The following is a 14,928-nucleotide window of genomic DNA, read 5'->3' on the forward strand; positions in this document are numbered from 1 at the left end:
GTTATATGGGCACAATAATTTGAAGTTTCAAAATTTATGATACTGTGAGAGAATATACTAGAATGGCTTACAGATGGATTTTTTGATTTAGCATTAAAGGTATGAAATTAAAAGAAATCAGGTTTCACGGTTGCCTTCTAATTAATATTTATGACTTCTGCATCTCAGAATTTGTAGTTTATCAACCTTTGCTTATAGGACAAAGCTATAGTATAAAAGTTGCATTGTCAAAATCTTCTTGACAACTATGTCAGAGTGTTCATCAGGCTGGACTAAGGTTTGCTTACTTTAAAAAAAAAAAAAAAAGAAAAAAAAAAGAGTGATTCTGCAGGGTGCTGCACAGGAATTATCTAGTCTACTGCACAATGCAAAAGTACTAACTGTAAAATTTCCTTTAACCTCTTAAAATAGAATTTGGAGCAAACTGTCCTACTTGCCTGCCCTTGGCATATGAGCAGTACTGATCATAGAGTACAAGAGAGATGAGAAGCTTTATCTCTGGCCAGGAGACATTTGGCACCTTGCAAGACCAGGATGTGCAAACATTCATCCAGACTTAATTGTAGAAGTCTGATGGTCCCAAAATTAGAGGGTCTAGGGCTTGATTATAACACTTGTCACTTCTTATAGGCCTTTGGAGTGACTTTGGTTAAATTATTCAGCTAGGTTGTGCTGTGGTTTCCATATTTACAAAATATGGATAGTAATATTTACATTGCTGAAACATGCTTTAGTCATTGTCTGCAAAGTACTTCTGAGATCCAGGGTTGAAATTTCAATGAGTGCTGCTATTTAATATGCTGAAGTGTGATTTGCTGGTTTTCTTTACAAGGCACAGATGCTCTCCAAGAAACAACAGCAATTTCTTTACCTCAAGGAGTTGATGCCACGCATACAGCAGACACATCACAACAGTGAGCTCTGCTGCATGACCTACAGTGAGTGGGTGTGTGAAAGACAGAGATAGCATTTCCTTCATAGACATACACACCCTCTGACCCAGACTGGAGAAGAATCTGCTTTGCAGAAGGTTTGCTTCAAGGGATTTTCCACATGTATTTTATTATGTTAAAGCTGATAGTGGTGACAAGTTGCACATTAAGTAACCGTTTCTTCAAAAATGTGCTGTTTATATTCTCTTTAGGAAAACTGATGTAATACTGGGTTTCTCAGATAAACAAAGTCATTTGGTTATAGAATATGTTACTATTGCATATGAACCTTGGTCTCTTCTGCCCCATACATACTCATTTTAGGCCTCTGGCTTTATATGATGATTACCTGTATGTTCAGGGACAAATGTATTCATATTCGCTAAGTTAGTAGCCAGTGGTTTTCACCAGGGAAATAAGTTTAGTATGCTGTTAGTAATTTGGTTTCGAAAATATCGTTGAAGTCCTCAACATAACAGTCAGTGAAACATGTGGTCCTAATCATTCCCTTGAAAAGGAGACATGGTGTATTTTCCATTAGGAATGGTGCTTACAGCAAATGAGTAAATACAAGAATGAAATTTACACATGTATTAGAGCTTTGGTGTGTGTGTATGCATTTAAACATGCATGTACATATGTATGCTTAGGCATATTCCCAGTGAGTGTAACATGATGACTGCTGCAACATGGCCAGGCTTACAGAACATGTTGGTTGGTAGAGGAATTGGAAAATGTAGTTGGTTTTAAAATAGTTTTTTTTTTTTATTTTTTTTTTCCCCTGACAGCGAAGTTCAAAGCTTAACGTTTGCAGCATGTAATTGGTATAGAAGAGCCACAGTAAAATTTCTTGCAGAGGTGTTGGGATTTTATGAACTCTAAGAGCTACATTAATGGCAAGAAATGAAGCCTCCACCCATTGCCATGTGCTGTACCAGTGTACAGCATCAGGGACCAGCCTTGGCTGGACTAGTAACATGGAACAAGGATTTGGAGAATGGAAGCAGAGGGAGGTGGTGCCCATTGGTAGTCTCCAGAACCTCTTTGTAGGAGATGTTTTGTCCCACTGAATCGGGAAGGCACCAAGGGTTCGTCTGTTGGCACCTCACTTGCTTCTCTCTTAGGACAATTAGCATAAAAGGATAGATTCATTAGCTGGCAGAAATTCAGCCTGCTTTCTCCCTTAGCCTTCTGGCAGCCTTCCTGCTGCTGTGCACAGAGCTTTCTGGTGGCACAGCAGCAAAGCAGGGAAGTACCACCCATATTCTGTGTTCCTTGCTGCTGGGTTCCAGTTGTGCATTAGGGCAGGGGCCTGGGTGTTATTACCACTTTCTCTGTTTTCAGCTAAATTAGTCATACTTGGTGCTGCAGCATTCATGAGATGAAAACCAATGGAGAGAGCAGCGCTTGTTTGTGCGTTGACCCCATTTTACATAGACCAGGTATGAAACAATGTAAATTACAGCTTTTCTAGAAAAGTGTTCTTGCTTAAGTTTTTCAACTGCATTTCCTTCTGAGGTAGCCTGTTCAAACCTAACCATTTGGAGACATTCCTGTTCTGATGCTGCCGTGAGCGGAATCTAACCTATGGATAAGGATGTAAATTGAAATATAAAATGCCTGTGAAAGAACACAGGGCTCCTTCATTGTCTTCTTGGCTTGGTAATGTCTGTATTGTTACATCTGTAATCTGTCTTGGGCATTTATTTTATTTTTTAACATGTAGATCATTACATATGATCTCACTAATTGCTAACCAGGTACTTCCTGAGCAGTATATTTGCAAGAGAAAAATCCACATTGATGAATGCTAATATTTCATTCACAGAATTTTGGAAGTCATTGAAGAAAGAAAACTTAGTTTCTTTTACAAATACTCAAGTTGCTTCAGTTTTCACTATAAGTAAATTCATGAGCCGGAGTTACTTACAGTTTTATTACTTTTGTATGATTTTTTTTTTGCTGTGATTGGAAAAAACAGATAAGAACTAGACCTGTGTTTTTCAAAACTTTGTGTGTACGCATCATATCAAATAGTTTAAAATTTAATTTCCTCTGTTTTTCTTAGAAATGTACATTAATTAAAATGATGTTTTCCAACATGGAATAAATTTTCCAGGTATCAGGGTGAATTTGGTTAGGTGAAGAGTGTCTTCCTCTCCTCTCTTGTGATCTTTCTTCTTCAGATTTAATGGCTTGCTAAATCTGGCATTTCTGGAATGGGCAGGTCCAAGGCTGCAATATCAAAAACCTTCAGGGGTGAAAACTTATGTTGAGAGTTTTCTTTCCAATTAGATGGAGTTTAGAGGCAAAGATTCATAACCAGGTAATGGTCCTGGTTTTGCTGTGGCCTTTTCCCTCGTAAGTCCTGTATTCCTCCTGAAGGGTAACTCAAACATTTCACAAAGCTGAACTTGATCTTCATGAAACTTCACTGCTGCAATGTAGTGTGATTTAGATGTGAAGGCTGCTGCTCTAATGATGCACTGTTACATAGATGTCCTATATAATACCATAGGTGACCTATATAATATAGTCCCACAGCTGGGGACTGAATATGTATGCACCCTTTACTGTTTGTGTTTAAACTTCAGGGAGCAATTGCAATGTATATTAGTTTACAACTGTAATCTAAAAAATCACTCAGCCACCACACATGCTGGCCAGGTACCATTTTTGTCCACCCTAGTGCAAAGACAGGGTATATTTAGTTGTCCTGCAGCTACAGTGCAGGCTTTTCTGTGGATGTGCATTCCCTGTATCACATTTATGAAGCTGAAATCATCATTATCTTACGGTTCTCCAATTTCTATTGCATTTATGCAAAGTTGTGCATCTGGTACTTTTGGCAGCAGTTTGTTATTCAGGTTTTCCTGCAGATTATCAAGATAAATCGCTCCTTTTTCCTCTGACACTTCATGTATTGTCATCATTGATTCCCAGTCTTGTACGTTATTCATGGTCTTGTTTTCAGATGAGGGAGGACGTTAATTCTAAAAAAAAATAAATGTATCCTTATAAGCTTCACTCAAGTCAACAACTCACTGTTCAATAAAATTGCTTTTGCTTGTCCATAACTTTAACAGGATTTTCAGCATCTACTTAAAATACTTAAGTGCTTAGCTGAATGGTGATGGTCTAAATCTTTCCTGAATCAGAGCCATAATTTTTGATGTGTCAGTTGCAGGACCCATTGCAGAATCTACTTTGGGATGGATATAGATAATATGAAAGCCGTGAAAAGGCATCTTTCTGGGAAAGCTGGGTATGTCTTTTAATTTTAATTTATATTTTTATTTCCTTTCTTTTTTTTTTCCTCGTGTGTTCTTCCTGGGAGCAACATTTACCACTTTGTATTTTATATATTATTTCTATTAAAAATATGGAATATCTTGCCTTTTCTTTTCTGAAAGAGTAGCGTGGAAGCCACATGTGTTCTTTTCCATGGCTGTACGTTTCCTCTAGCATTACACTTGAGTGTATCTGTTCAGGGATATGATTCTCTCTCTGGGCAAACTGGGGATCAACTAGTTAAAGAAGGCAGGAGAAAACATGAGCTATTATCAGTCTTCAATGAACTATAGAAGTATCTCTTGGAATAGATTCGTTCCTAAAGTTTAGGAGATTCAGGCTGTAGTTAGTCTGTGGAAGAGCCAGGTATTTTATAGACTTCAGCAAAATATCCATGGTGAGTTAAGTTAGTTCAATGGCATCTGCAAGAGGGTTGAGCACCAGATTCTTAGAGACATAGGAAGGTGATAGTTTTTTAGACCAAATAATAAAGTGAATTTGAGGAAACTGTAAGCAAAATGCATCCTCAGTCTTTGCTGAAATCGACAGAAGCTGTCAGTGTTCTGTTTCTCAAAATCAGGCCAGATTGTTACAGATTAAAAGAGAGAGAGAACTTCAGGAAAAAAAAGGTGTTTTAGGGTAAATGCTTCTCAGCCTAAGAAACTTGTTGCCATTAAAATCCTTGTTCTTGATAAGAAGAAATGAAAAATGAGGTAAATTGTTATAGTAAAGTATATTATTGTAGCAGGATACTTTTACATAGAAGTCTGAAAAGGTGCAGTTCCCTCTGTATTTTTATAATTGCTTTTGCTATGCGGAAAATAACCAGTATTTCTCCCAATTTATTTTGTCTAGTTGGTAATAAGATTACACTTATTAAACTGTTTCAAAATAGGAGAGAAATCTTTGATACTGTTTAATGCAATTGAATAATATTCACTGCATGAGCAGTATAGCAGTTCCAGTTGGCGGACACAGCAGAATGGGTGGGCTGTGCCCAGCAGTATACTTTCCACTCTGAGGGCTTTGACAGATTTATTTATTTATTTATTTATGAATCATGGAAAAGGTGAGGTAATGTACCTTTCCCACTGACACAAAAGTTGTAAGTTTGCATCATGCTTACTGTGGTCCAGAGCATGTGGGAGACTTACTGAGGAGTGAGCATCTGATGTGCATTAACTCATCATCAGTTGAAAAGTTTTCAGTATGTCAGTATGTAGTCTTTTTTTTCAAGTCCTGGCTATGGCAATTCACATAGCCACCCTCCCACCCCCCATCCCCCCCCCCCCCCAAGAAAAAAAAAAAAAAAGAGAGAATTGAGGAAAGCCATCTTTTATTTTTAAGAAAGAGTCATGAAATCTGTGAATTTGTATCTGTTACTTTCTATTTAGAACAATATATATAAAGAAAGTCACAAAAGGAACACAAATGATGTCATAATGCAGTTGTCCCTATTAAAGGTGTGATGTGTGATGCAAAACACTTTTGATAACTTTAGAACATTTTTCTTTGTCATGGTTGTGAACTCAAAAAATAAACATTTTTTTTCAGAAGTTCTAATATGAAACCATATCTAGAAGCCAAAAGGTACTGCAAAGTAACCAAAAATATAGGTAGGTAGAGGATACAAAATTTCTAATAAAAAAATGGAAGTAAATAATAATATAACACTTTGTTTCTCTATTATCAAATATTTGTTCATGATTTCCCACTTCACTGTTTTGAAACTGTTTGATTTAAGCATCTTTTAAATGTAACAATCTTCTCTATAACAGTTTTTGTCATATCTATAACACTTTAGATCTGTACATCTCCAAGCCCTGCTGAAAAGGTAAGTGTCAGGATCCCAAGGTAACTTACCAGGAAATAGAAACACTAGGACAGTGGACCAGCTATACATTAGCCTTGTGGCAGTCAGCAAAAGAAATGGGATCTGCTGTATTATAGGAGAATATTCCTTACAAGTTTTTAATGCTTTTAGGATTCTGGGAAGGGACAGGGTTTTTCAGACTTTTTTTCGTTTGTTTGTTTATTTTTTGTGTATGTGAACCAGTCAATCTTGAAATCAGCAAGGTGTCAAACTACTGTAAGGTAAAAGTTTGCAAAGTATCGCTTATATTTGTTCACTTAGTAAATCCTGTCAATTTCAGTTTGTGTTTTACCATTTATTTGCAAATGTTCTTGTGTCTGAAGCTTGAAGTAAAACTAAGTGAGTATGAAAAAAATGGCAGAAAGAGATTGTGGAATAAAAATACCCAATCCACACTCAGCTTTACAGTATACCTTTCTGCTGGCTGGAAGTGAATCAAAATGTTCAAGGATGTAGCCATTCAGTAGAGAATTCTGTGTTCTCAGTTCACAACATGAAGTGAATGAGGAGAGAGGGCATGTTATGAAAACTGTCAAGCAGCGAATGTTTTTATTTTTTATTTTATTCTTCTACTGTATTTGAATTGAGATTTTCAAACCTACTTTCCTGTGAAATCCAATGTCTCTAAGAGGACCTGACTGTCTAATGCTGGGCTGAAACTAGAAACCTGTGCTTGGCTTTTGGCTAATACATCACATAGTGCTGAGATGATGCTTCTGTCCAGATGGAAATATTCAGTTCGTTGTTCATCCATCGAGATCAGAATGTGTCATGGGGGTTGGCCTGTTTGTTTTATTTTTGTTTCCTCCCTTTTGCCTTCACAGTTAAATAGTTTTAAGTGCATAAATGATAGGTAGGGCTTTATCCTAACATACATGTCTGCCTGTGCAATGTTTTTACCTATAACACTCTTTTAGGGGGTCAAGAAGAGAAGGTACCCCATTCTGAATCATAATTTACTGTCCACTGGGTTTTCATCCCACTCTCTTTTCATCTTTAGACTAACTTTTTCCCTACCCCTGCATTTCTTCAGGGGTTTTATTGCTGTATTTGTTTTCTAGTTTAGGAATATGGGCAGATTATTAGTCCATGCTATTTAGGGGACTGTAGTATCTGATGGATTAAGCATAAATCTGTCTGGGAATAATTGCAGGTTCTGATGGTGATGTGCTGTCTGGAATTAGGAAAAGTCACTCAATAGTGTACCCCCAAAGGGGGAAGAGTTTTACTGAACATAGGAACTTACAGTTAATTTTAGGATGAGATGTTAACTGAAGATGTGGTAGATAATAATTATGTACTGAAGTTGGAGGAAAGCTAAGTTAAATGCTAGGCAGGATTCTAGAGTTAGCTCATATTGGTAAAGTGGTAGCATTGGCAAAAGCTTCTTAGTTTTCACTCTAATTTTTCCATGTATTAACTACTATTCATGAGCAGCCAGAACATAATATTATTCTGTATGAAGATATGGGCAACTTCTGTAAAATATAGTTTTCCCCTTGTAAAATAGGGGCATTACTTCATAACTCGGTTATTTTTAAAATGGATGCTTACATGTTCACTTATGTATGCATAATGCATATTATGACTTTAAATATAAAATTTCTGGCAGAGAAGAAAAAAGATCCAAATTTCTTGGTGTGAAGGCCTCTTAAGTTCACAGAAGAGTTTTTTTGTTTGGTTTTCTTTGAGGGAATAGCTGTCTATCTTGTTCTCATTACTTTTGTTTTCATTTTTGTGATGCATGTGCATTTTAAAGAAATGTGAGAATTAGTAATTTTAAGTAAAAGGTTAGATCAGAGAGCAGGTAATGAATTTTGATTCCTGTTTTTTCTGCTGATGTTTTGATGAAAAAAAGAGGAAAAATTACAAAGTAAAAGACTGATTTCCCCTATAATAGAAATATTGATTATTTTTTGTCTTTTCAAGAGTATTACATGAGAAATTAGTAGTAACAGTTCAGTAATGTCCTGTATGTGTTCACTAGCTGGGTAATACCAAAGGAAGAAAGCATATTGGTTGAATACAAAAATACAAAAAATAAAGCTGTGCAAGTTATAAATATGTGGCCTGTGTCAAATTTATGTGAGAGATGAGGTTAACGTATCATTGATCACTAGCATAGATTCATAATGCAGCTGCTGAATATTGTGTAGCATTTGTATGTTAGCAAAAGTGTAATGATGAAATGCTTCCAGCAGTCTCTAGGCATAGGACATATGAAAACTTAAGTGGTAATCTTTTTAAACCTGCAGGCTGAGATTTGATGCATATTCCTTGTGCTCTCAAAAGAAGAGATGAATATACTGCTCTGATGCACTTAATTAGTAGTAAAATAGGTTTTGTTATGCTTTGTAATATTCCACAGCAATCTATACAAAAGAGGAGTAAAATTGTGGGTAAACAAGAATAAACAAGGAATTGATTAGGTTATATGAAATTATTTTAGATTCTGATGGAAGTTTCTGTAATCTGCTAATGGCAGTAAGTATGTTTTAATTACTAATGTCAAAAAATCATACTGAACATGGAAGGGAGGAAATTTTTCTACTTGTTACCACTTATGATTTTCTAAAAGCTATCCATATGGGTCCACTTGGTCTGGACTTACAGGCAAGTTGGTCTCTAGCCAGATGCTCCATCTCCTGGAGCTCACACCTCTCTATAGAGCTCTAATGTTCCCCTGAAGAGTACTTTTTTTTTTTTTTTTAACCTCTCTAATTTAGATTTGGCAGTTGAAGCATGATGGCGATAGAATGTTTTGAGAAAGAGCAATAAATAAAGCCTTAAAACTTCCATTGTTTTGTCTCTCAGTTGCTGTGCTATGCAGTTGCATAAGCATCCGTAGGCTAATGTAGTGGAAATCAGATTGGATTACATCTGCTAAGGTCACATTTTGGTTAAGATTTTCCTTTTTTTTTTTTTTTCTTCTTTCCTCCAAAGCTCCAGCTATCCTTATTTGTATCATAAATGGAGAAATATAAAGGAGGAGTTCTTTATTTTATGAGACAATATCCAACAAGGAATTGGTTGAGTTTAAAAAGGTAGTTTGGCTAATATGAATGACTTCCAATGAAACATGATTTCTTTTCCCTACCACTCAACCCCTCTAAAAACCATGTTATCCTCCTCTCTGCTTCCACTATGACAACCTGTTGTTGTGCATCTGCCTGCTCAATGCTTGATCTTCATATTGTATGGCTCCGTCAAACTGTGCAAACCATAGTAAGCCACTGGATTTGTCTCTTTGTCAAAGCAACCCAACAAGGCAAAAAGTCACTATAGATTGGAAACACATGGTATTTCTATGGTGGCTGTGTTTTCCACTCTCATACAGAGGTTAGAAGGCAGCAAAGGAGAGTACGTGGTTTTTGACTGCACGTAGTAAAGGTAGTAGGCTCACAGACTCACTTCCAGTGGAGTTTCAGTGGAATTTCTTGCATAATATACAACCAGAGCTAAGAGAAAGATCATTTAGATCACTATACAGGATTTGGAAATTAAGAGTTTGCATGAAAGACTAGAGGGTTTCAGGTTGGTTGTTTCTTGGACTCTGTTGGCTACATGGATGTCAAAAGATTGAAAAATACTAAGGGGATAGAATAAGTCTGCAAAGCAATACACACAAAGTGGTCTTCAACTAAAATCAGGTCACAAAACTGGGTATGTGGAAAATAATCTGTATTCAGCCAAGTAATTTCTAAACTGTCTATAGATCTGCATAAAGCAACTCAGAGATACAACGTAAGAAATAGTTAAACTTCATGTTATCTGACTCATACTCAAGATCAAAAGTGGGAATCATCAGGTTCCTTCTTCTTTAATGTTTCCTAGTATGATCTAGTGTACTTATTCGACACCAAAGGGTAAATGCTAAGTATTTATTGCTTTATTATTATTATTAAAAGTTTGTTTCATTTTCCAAAATATTTGAAGTTTGCAAAATCTCACTGGAAATTTCAAAACAGACTTTCTTGTAAAGTTTATGACCTTTTCTTCTTCTGATTACACTGCAGCAACCATTCTCACAGTATTCTGGGAAGTCTCTTTCTTGTCTTATTTAAAGCAGGAAATGCACATTAATTTTCTGAAATTCCAGAAGCAGTGCACGTCAATGTTTGACTGAGAAATTTTGCTTCTTTTTCTGACTTTCCTTTTAGTACTGTAGCTTATTTGAAACACAGCTTGAAGTTGGAGCACATTATGGAACACATCAACTGTCTGCAACAGGGAAAAGCAAACTAAACTACAATAGAGGATAGGTTGAATACGTGCTCTTGCATTCCCTAATGCATTGTGCAAGCAACTATATACTTCACAATTTCCACCTTTTCTATCTTCCAGTAGATACCACCTAAAGAACTAACCTAGTGTTCTTGATGTTTTGCTTAGTTTCTTCTTCAGCCAGCACTGCCTGTGATTTCAATATGTTCTGCTAGAAGCTGTTTATAGCTTCGTTGTACCATCTTTTCTGCCTTCAGCCACTCTGGGGCCCTGTTGTGTTCTGAGCCTCTTGAGGTTAATTTTATTATACAGCTACAAATCCTGTTCAAAAATAAAACTGCTTTGACTGAGGAAAAAAAAAAACTCCTGACAAGAAAGCTGTTGGCAAAAGAAGTGACAGTAAAGCTTCATGAGTGTTTAATTCTAACATGCCATGTGGGTGCTTTTATTTTCAAAGGCAGCCATTTTGTGGTTTCCCTTTCAAAGGGGCTAAGTGAAACACTATAAAGATGTGCTGCTTGAAGTAAGCATGTCTGCAGAGGGAGCTACTACTCAGCAATAGCTTTTTGGCTAGTTACTGACCTTTTTTCTCAAACCCAAAATCTTCAGTAGCATTATAATGCTCGTCTTTGGTACAGGACAGATTTTCACTTCATATTTCTTTATCATACTGTAGATCTGACTAGAGAAGTTTTTTCCATCTATTTGCTTGACTTGAGCTTTGGTAGCTCTATTGTCCAGTGGTGACTGAGAACTGGGTGAAGACTCCAGTTATTTCAGTGGAGGACATCTGGTCATCCACACATCACAAGACTGTACTATTGCAAGCTGTAATACTAAAGATGAGGTTCAGGGTAAGGAAACAACAGGACAGATAACAGTGAAATATCTGATGTGTTCATGTGTTCCCAGGAGAATTGATGTTTTCTTTATTTTTGGTCAAAAGGCAAATCAAGGGACTTGTCCTTGCTTGCTTGAATTTACAGGAAAGATTTTTTTTTTTTTTTTTTTTTTTTTCTCCAATGATTTTCAGCAATTTTGTATTCTCCAAGATTCTCCTCTGTGTGTGGAAGGACTCAGTGATAAATCAAGAAACCATTTTTTGTTTTGTGGTTTAAAATTGCATAGGAAAGATGGATTCACAGATACAGACTATCACTGTTGAACAGAAAATGAGAAAAAAATTTGAAAGAGATCCCATGCCTCAGAAAAGCCCCAGCTCAACTGTCTGAACTCTGTGCACATAAATAATAAGCTTTTGTTAAAGCCTCAATGCTTCTAGGAAAAACTGCAAATCCTGATAAATTAGTTGTAATATATGGTCTTCTGAATAGATGAGTACAGACTTGGAACTGAGGCATTTTAGCAGTCCATTAGCCATTTTATTTTTTCTTGAATTTGGAGGAAAAGTGCATCAGTCACACAAACAGAAATATATTTGTTAAAATGTGAGAGAATATTTTCTTTACAGGTAGCTTTGGAGAATGCTGTTACCAGCACTTACTTGGTTGGCTGCTGAGCTCTATGCTATACTGGCAGGTTTTTATTTTTTCTTCTACTGTATTCAGAATCTTCTACTTTATTTACTTATTTATTTATTTTTTTGTAAATCTGAGGACCATCCCATAGAACATTAAGCAATGTGACTAGCATCTCCCATATGTTTGTTCTTTATCTTATGCTTTGTTGAGGAGATTGGTACCTTAATAATGCATGATTTCATGTTTTTGCTTTTGGACATGTTTATGTTACTTTAGGTTTATCTTAGGTAAGGTCAGAGAAATTTCATTTCACCACTTTCCAATGGATGTGAAAATGGCTGGGGTGTTTAGTTCCTGCAAGCTATTTTGCTTCCACAATTTTACACTCTTACAAACCTTAGTCTTAAGTCCTATTCTCCATGTCTTGTGTACCCATTAATTCCAAACTCCATATGCTACCTTTCACAAGAAATCGGTGCAGGTATAAGATCTAGGAACAATCAAGAGCAATGGAAACCCGCACCTTTTCTATTCCAAATGCAAGATGAGGAAAAGTGGCATAAATATACATCAAACTCTTCGAATTCTTATTTAGATACCTCCTCAGATCGACTGAAATTTGTATGAATTGTGGAGCTGGTTCAACAGCTGGTTGTCTGGAGCTGGTTCTACTTCTCTAAATGCCAGTACAGTTTTATACAGCAGCCTGCCCATAATATGTGACAATGTGTCCAATCTGCTTTTTAAGTGGTCACAGTGGGTCTGTAACACTTCTGCTAACATCATATAGAAACTTCTGGGAATATTTTTGTTCCTGGTATGTTATGCTGCAAACATCTCTACTGCCTTAACTAGGACAGGAGAAAGGGATTGTAGAATTACCCTTCTCTCCTCACCCTTCCAGCCTTCCCGTTAGTTAGTTTAGAATAACTAACCACCATGTAAGAGGCCTCTTCACAACTAGGGAGTGGATCACAGAGCTATTTTTCTCCTGAGTTGTTATTGCCCTGCTGTTCTTTCCACTCTTGCCAGAATCTCTTCGGTTCCAAACTAGTACAGAATTCTTAACGTTTTTTGTTTTTTTTTTTTTTTTTCAATTATAGGTTTGTATATTAGGTTGATCACACTCTTTTTCTGCATTGCTGTGACATGAAGATAATACTTTCTTCAAAAAAAAAAAAAAAAAAAAAAAGAGTAAAGCTAAGTACAACTTCTTCTCCAAGAGATTTTCCCAGTATTTGTAGACTTGCAGTTTCATTTGACTTTAGTCATGCCAAGGCACTCGTCGACTTTATAACTGGCTGTGAGTTAGAGAAACAGGCAGCAATACACTTCAGACTGTCATTTTGAAAGGGTAAAATTGGATCTAATTCAGAGGCCACTATTACCTCACAGTTCTCTTTCCTTTTTTCTTCTTGTTCATTATACTGAGTGTTTTGATTTTCTTCTGAAGTGGTATTTTGAGTTCTATACCTAGATTTCACACTTGCCTTCTATTTCAGACATAACTTTAGCAGAGTCCTGTTGAAAGAAACCTCTGGAAACTCTTTTCACCTCGTGGTTGGGACCATTCACCTGAGGACATTGGGTGGTCTTAGAGCCTGCATTTAGGTTTTGACTGAAATCAGTACAATCAGTGAAAACTCTATGATTGTTTGATCAATTTTTAGTTGTTCTAATGAGATACATCATCAATATGAGAAACAACCAGAAGGTTTTGAACCATCATTTTTTCCAAGTAAATTTTCTGAGCATTTGGAAATTATAAAAATTTGCCCCCAATACATGAAAATCTAAAGAGTTGTGTATCAGAGAATATATGTTCCAGTGTGCTGTTCCCTCAGCAAAATGTGCAAGTGAAGCATCTCTTGAAAGAGCCCTGATAGGCTGCATATTATCACTCCTATATCAGTTAACAGTAGATCAGTGAAAGGAAATGTAATATAATTCTATCCCACTTTGTCCAAGTCAACATTGAAGTTCTCATTGATCTGTTTATGCGATCATGTGCCTTAGACTAGATTTCTGTATCAGTAGTTCTCTAAAAGGGAAAGAATTTACCAACTAATGTTAGGGATAAAATAAAATCTTGTTACCATCTTGTTCAAAGCTACGCAGTATGGTATGGAGTGTGAACAGTTGGTGGGCTTAAAATAACTTTATTTAATAGAGCAGTAATACAAATGTAGTTCTGCTGGTGGGTGTGATGCCACAGTCTACAGTGTGGAAAAACTTAGCAAGTGCCTTGAACAGGTGAGGAGATGATCCTTCGTGCAGCTGAATTTCAGAGGCCTTGTTTCTATTTTACATTGTATACTGTATACATACTGTATGTATTTATATTGTGGTCCAGAAAAGTTCTTCTCTGTAGTACCAAATATCAACACCCTCATCCATCCCATAAAACAGTGATCGTATGCTTTGTTTTATACGAAAACAAAGGCTTCTCAGCCCTGACTCTGCTCTGACCAGGTAGTGGATGTAACGTGCATGACAGGCAGTGGGTTAGGAGCTGAGGAGGAAGGAACATTCAGAAGGAGACTAAAGAGATTGAAAGGGAGAGTCAGGGGAATGGGAAGAGGTAGTCCCTGCAAACTTAATTGTCTCTTTTGTAAATATTGTCTCAGTGCAATAACAGTGGTTTCTAGGGGTTTAAGGGTGGGTATATGCTTCTAGAAAAGAGGTGACCGTGAGTGGCCTATAAAGCTAAGTTTTTCTGATTTAAACTGCTATGCTGTTGCCAGTTAGTCTAATTTATACTATTAGAAACATCGTCTGTTTCATTCTGTTACTTCCTAAACTCAAATTTCAGTATTGAAATCATTGTTTCAATTAAACTAAGATTGGTTTATGGTAATATGACTGCATAAATGCAACTAATTACCATAGTTTTTAATGAAAAAATAAATATATTAATCCTTGATTCTTCCTGTCCCCTGTGGCCTGGAGGCAGGAACAAGATCCTTTATTTAAGTTTTAAAGATCCTTTATTTAAGTAGTATAGAGACAGAATTATGTTTACCTGTTTGTTTGTTTGTTTTTAAGTTAATTTTGTAGGCATTATGGCTATATCCGCAAACTGTCCATGTTTGCCTTTTCAGAATGTGATTATTGCTCATAAAAGTAG

General features: G+C 36.4%; 1 protein-coding gene across 25 annotated transcripts in view; it reads left to right on the top strand.

Annotated features, from left to right (window-relative positions):
- The window catches only part of SUGCT (succinyl-CoA:glutarate-CoA transferase), a 324,219-nt gene that overhangs the window by 150,934 nt on the left and 158,357 nt on the right, over nucleotides 1-14,928 (top strand). For 3 of the 25 annotated variants that reach the window (XM_038174165.2, XM_038174173.2, XM_038174169.2), the window contains one exon: nucleotides 4,114-4,197. The exons of 18 other annotated variants lie outside the window; for them this stretch is intronic. In XM_038174165.2, coding sequence (XP_038030093.1) covers nucleotides 4,114-4,197 — 84 coding nt within the window. Of the gene's footprint in view, nucleotides 1-832; nucleotides 983-4,113; nucleotides 4,198-5,777; nucleotides 5,840-14,928 lie in introns of those variants that run through there. 4 more of the 25 variants (XM_038174160.2, XM_072033301.1, XM_038174158.2 and 1 more) reach the window with 3 other exon arrangements.

Source organism: Anas platyrhynchos, chromosome 2 (assembly GCF_047663525.1).
Source record: "Anas platyrhynchos isolate ZD024472 breed Pekin duck chromosome 2, IASCAAS_PekinDuck_T2T, whole genome shotgun sequence".
In the NCBI taxonomy this organism is placed as follows: Eukaryota; Metazoa; Chordata; class Aves; order Anseriformes; family Anatidae; genus Anas; species Anas platyrhynchos.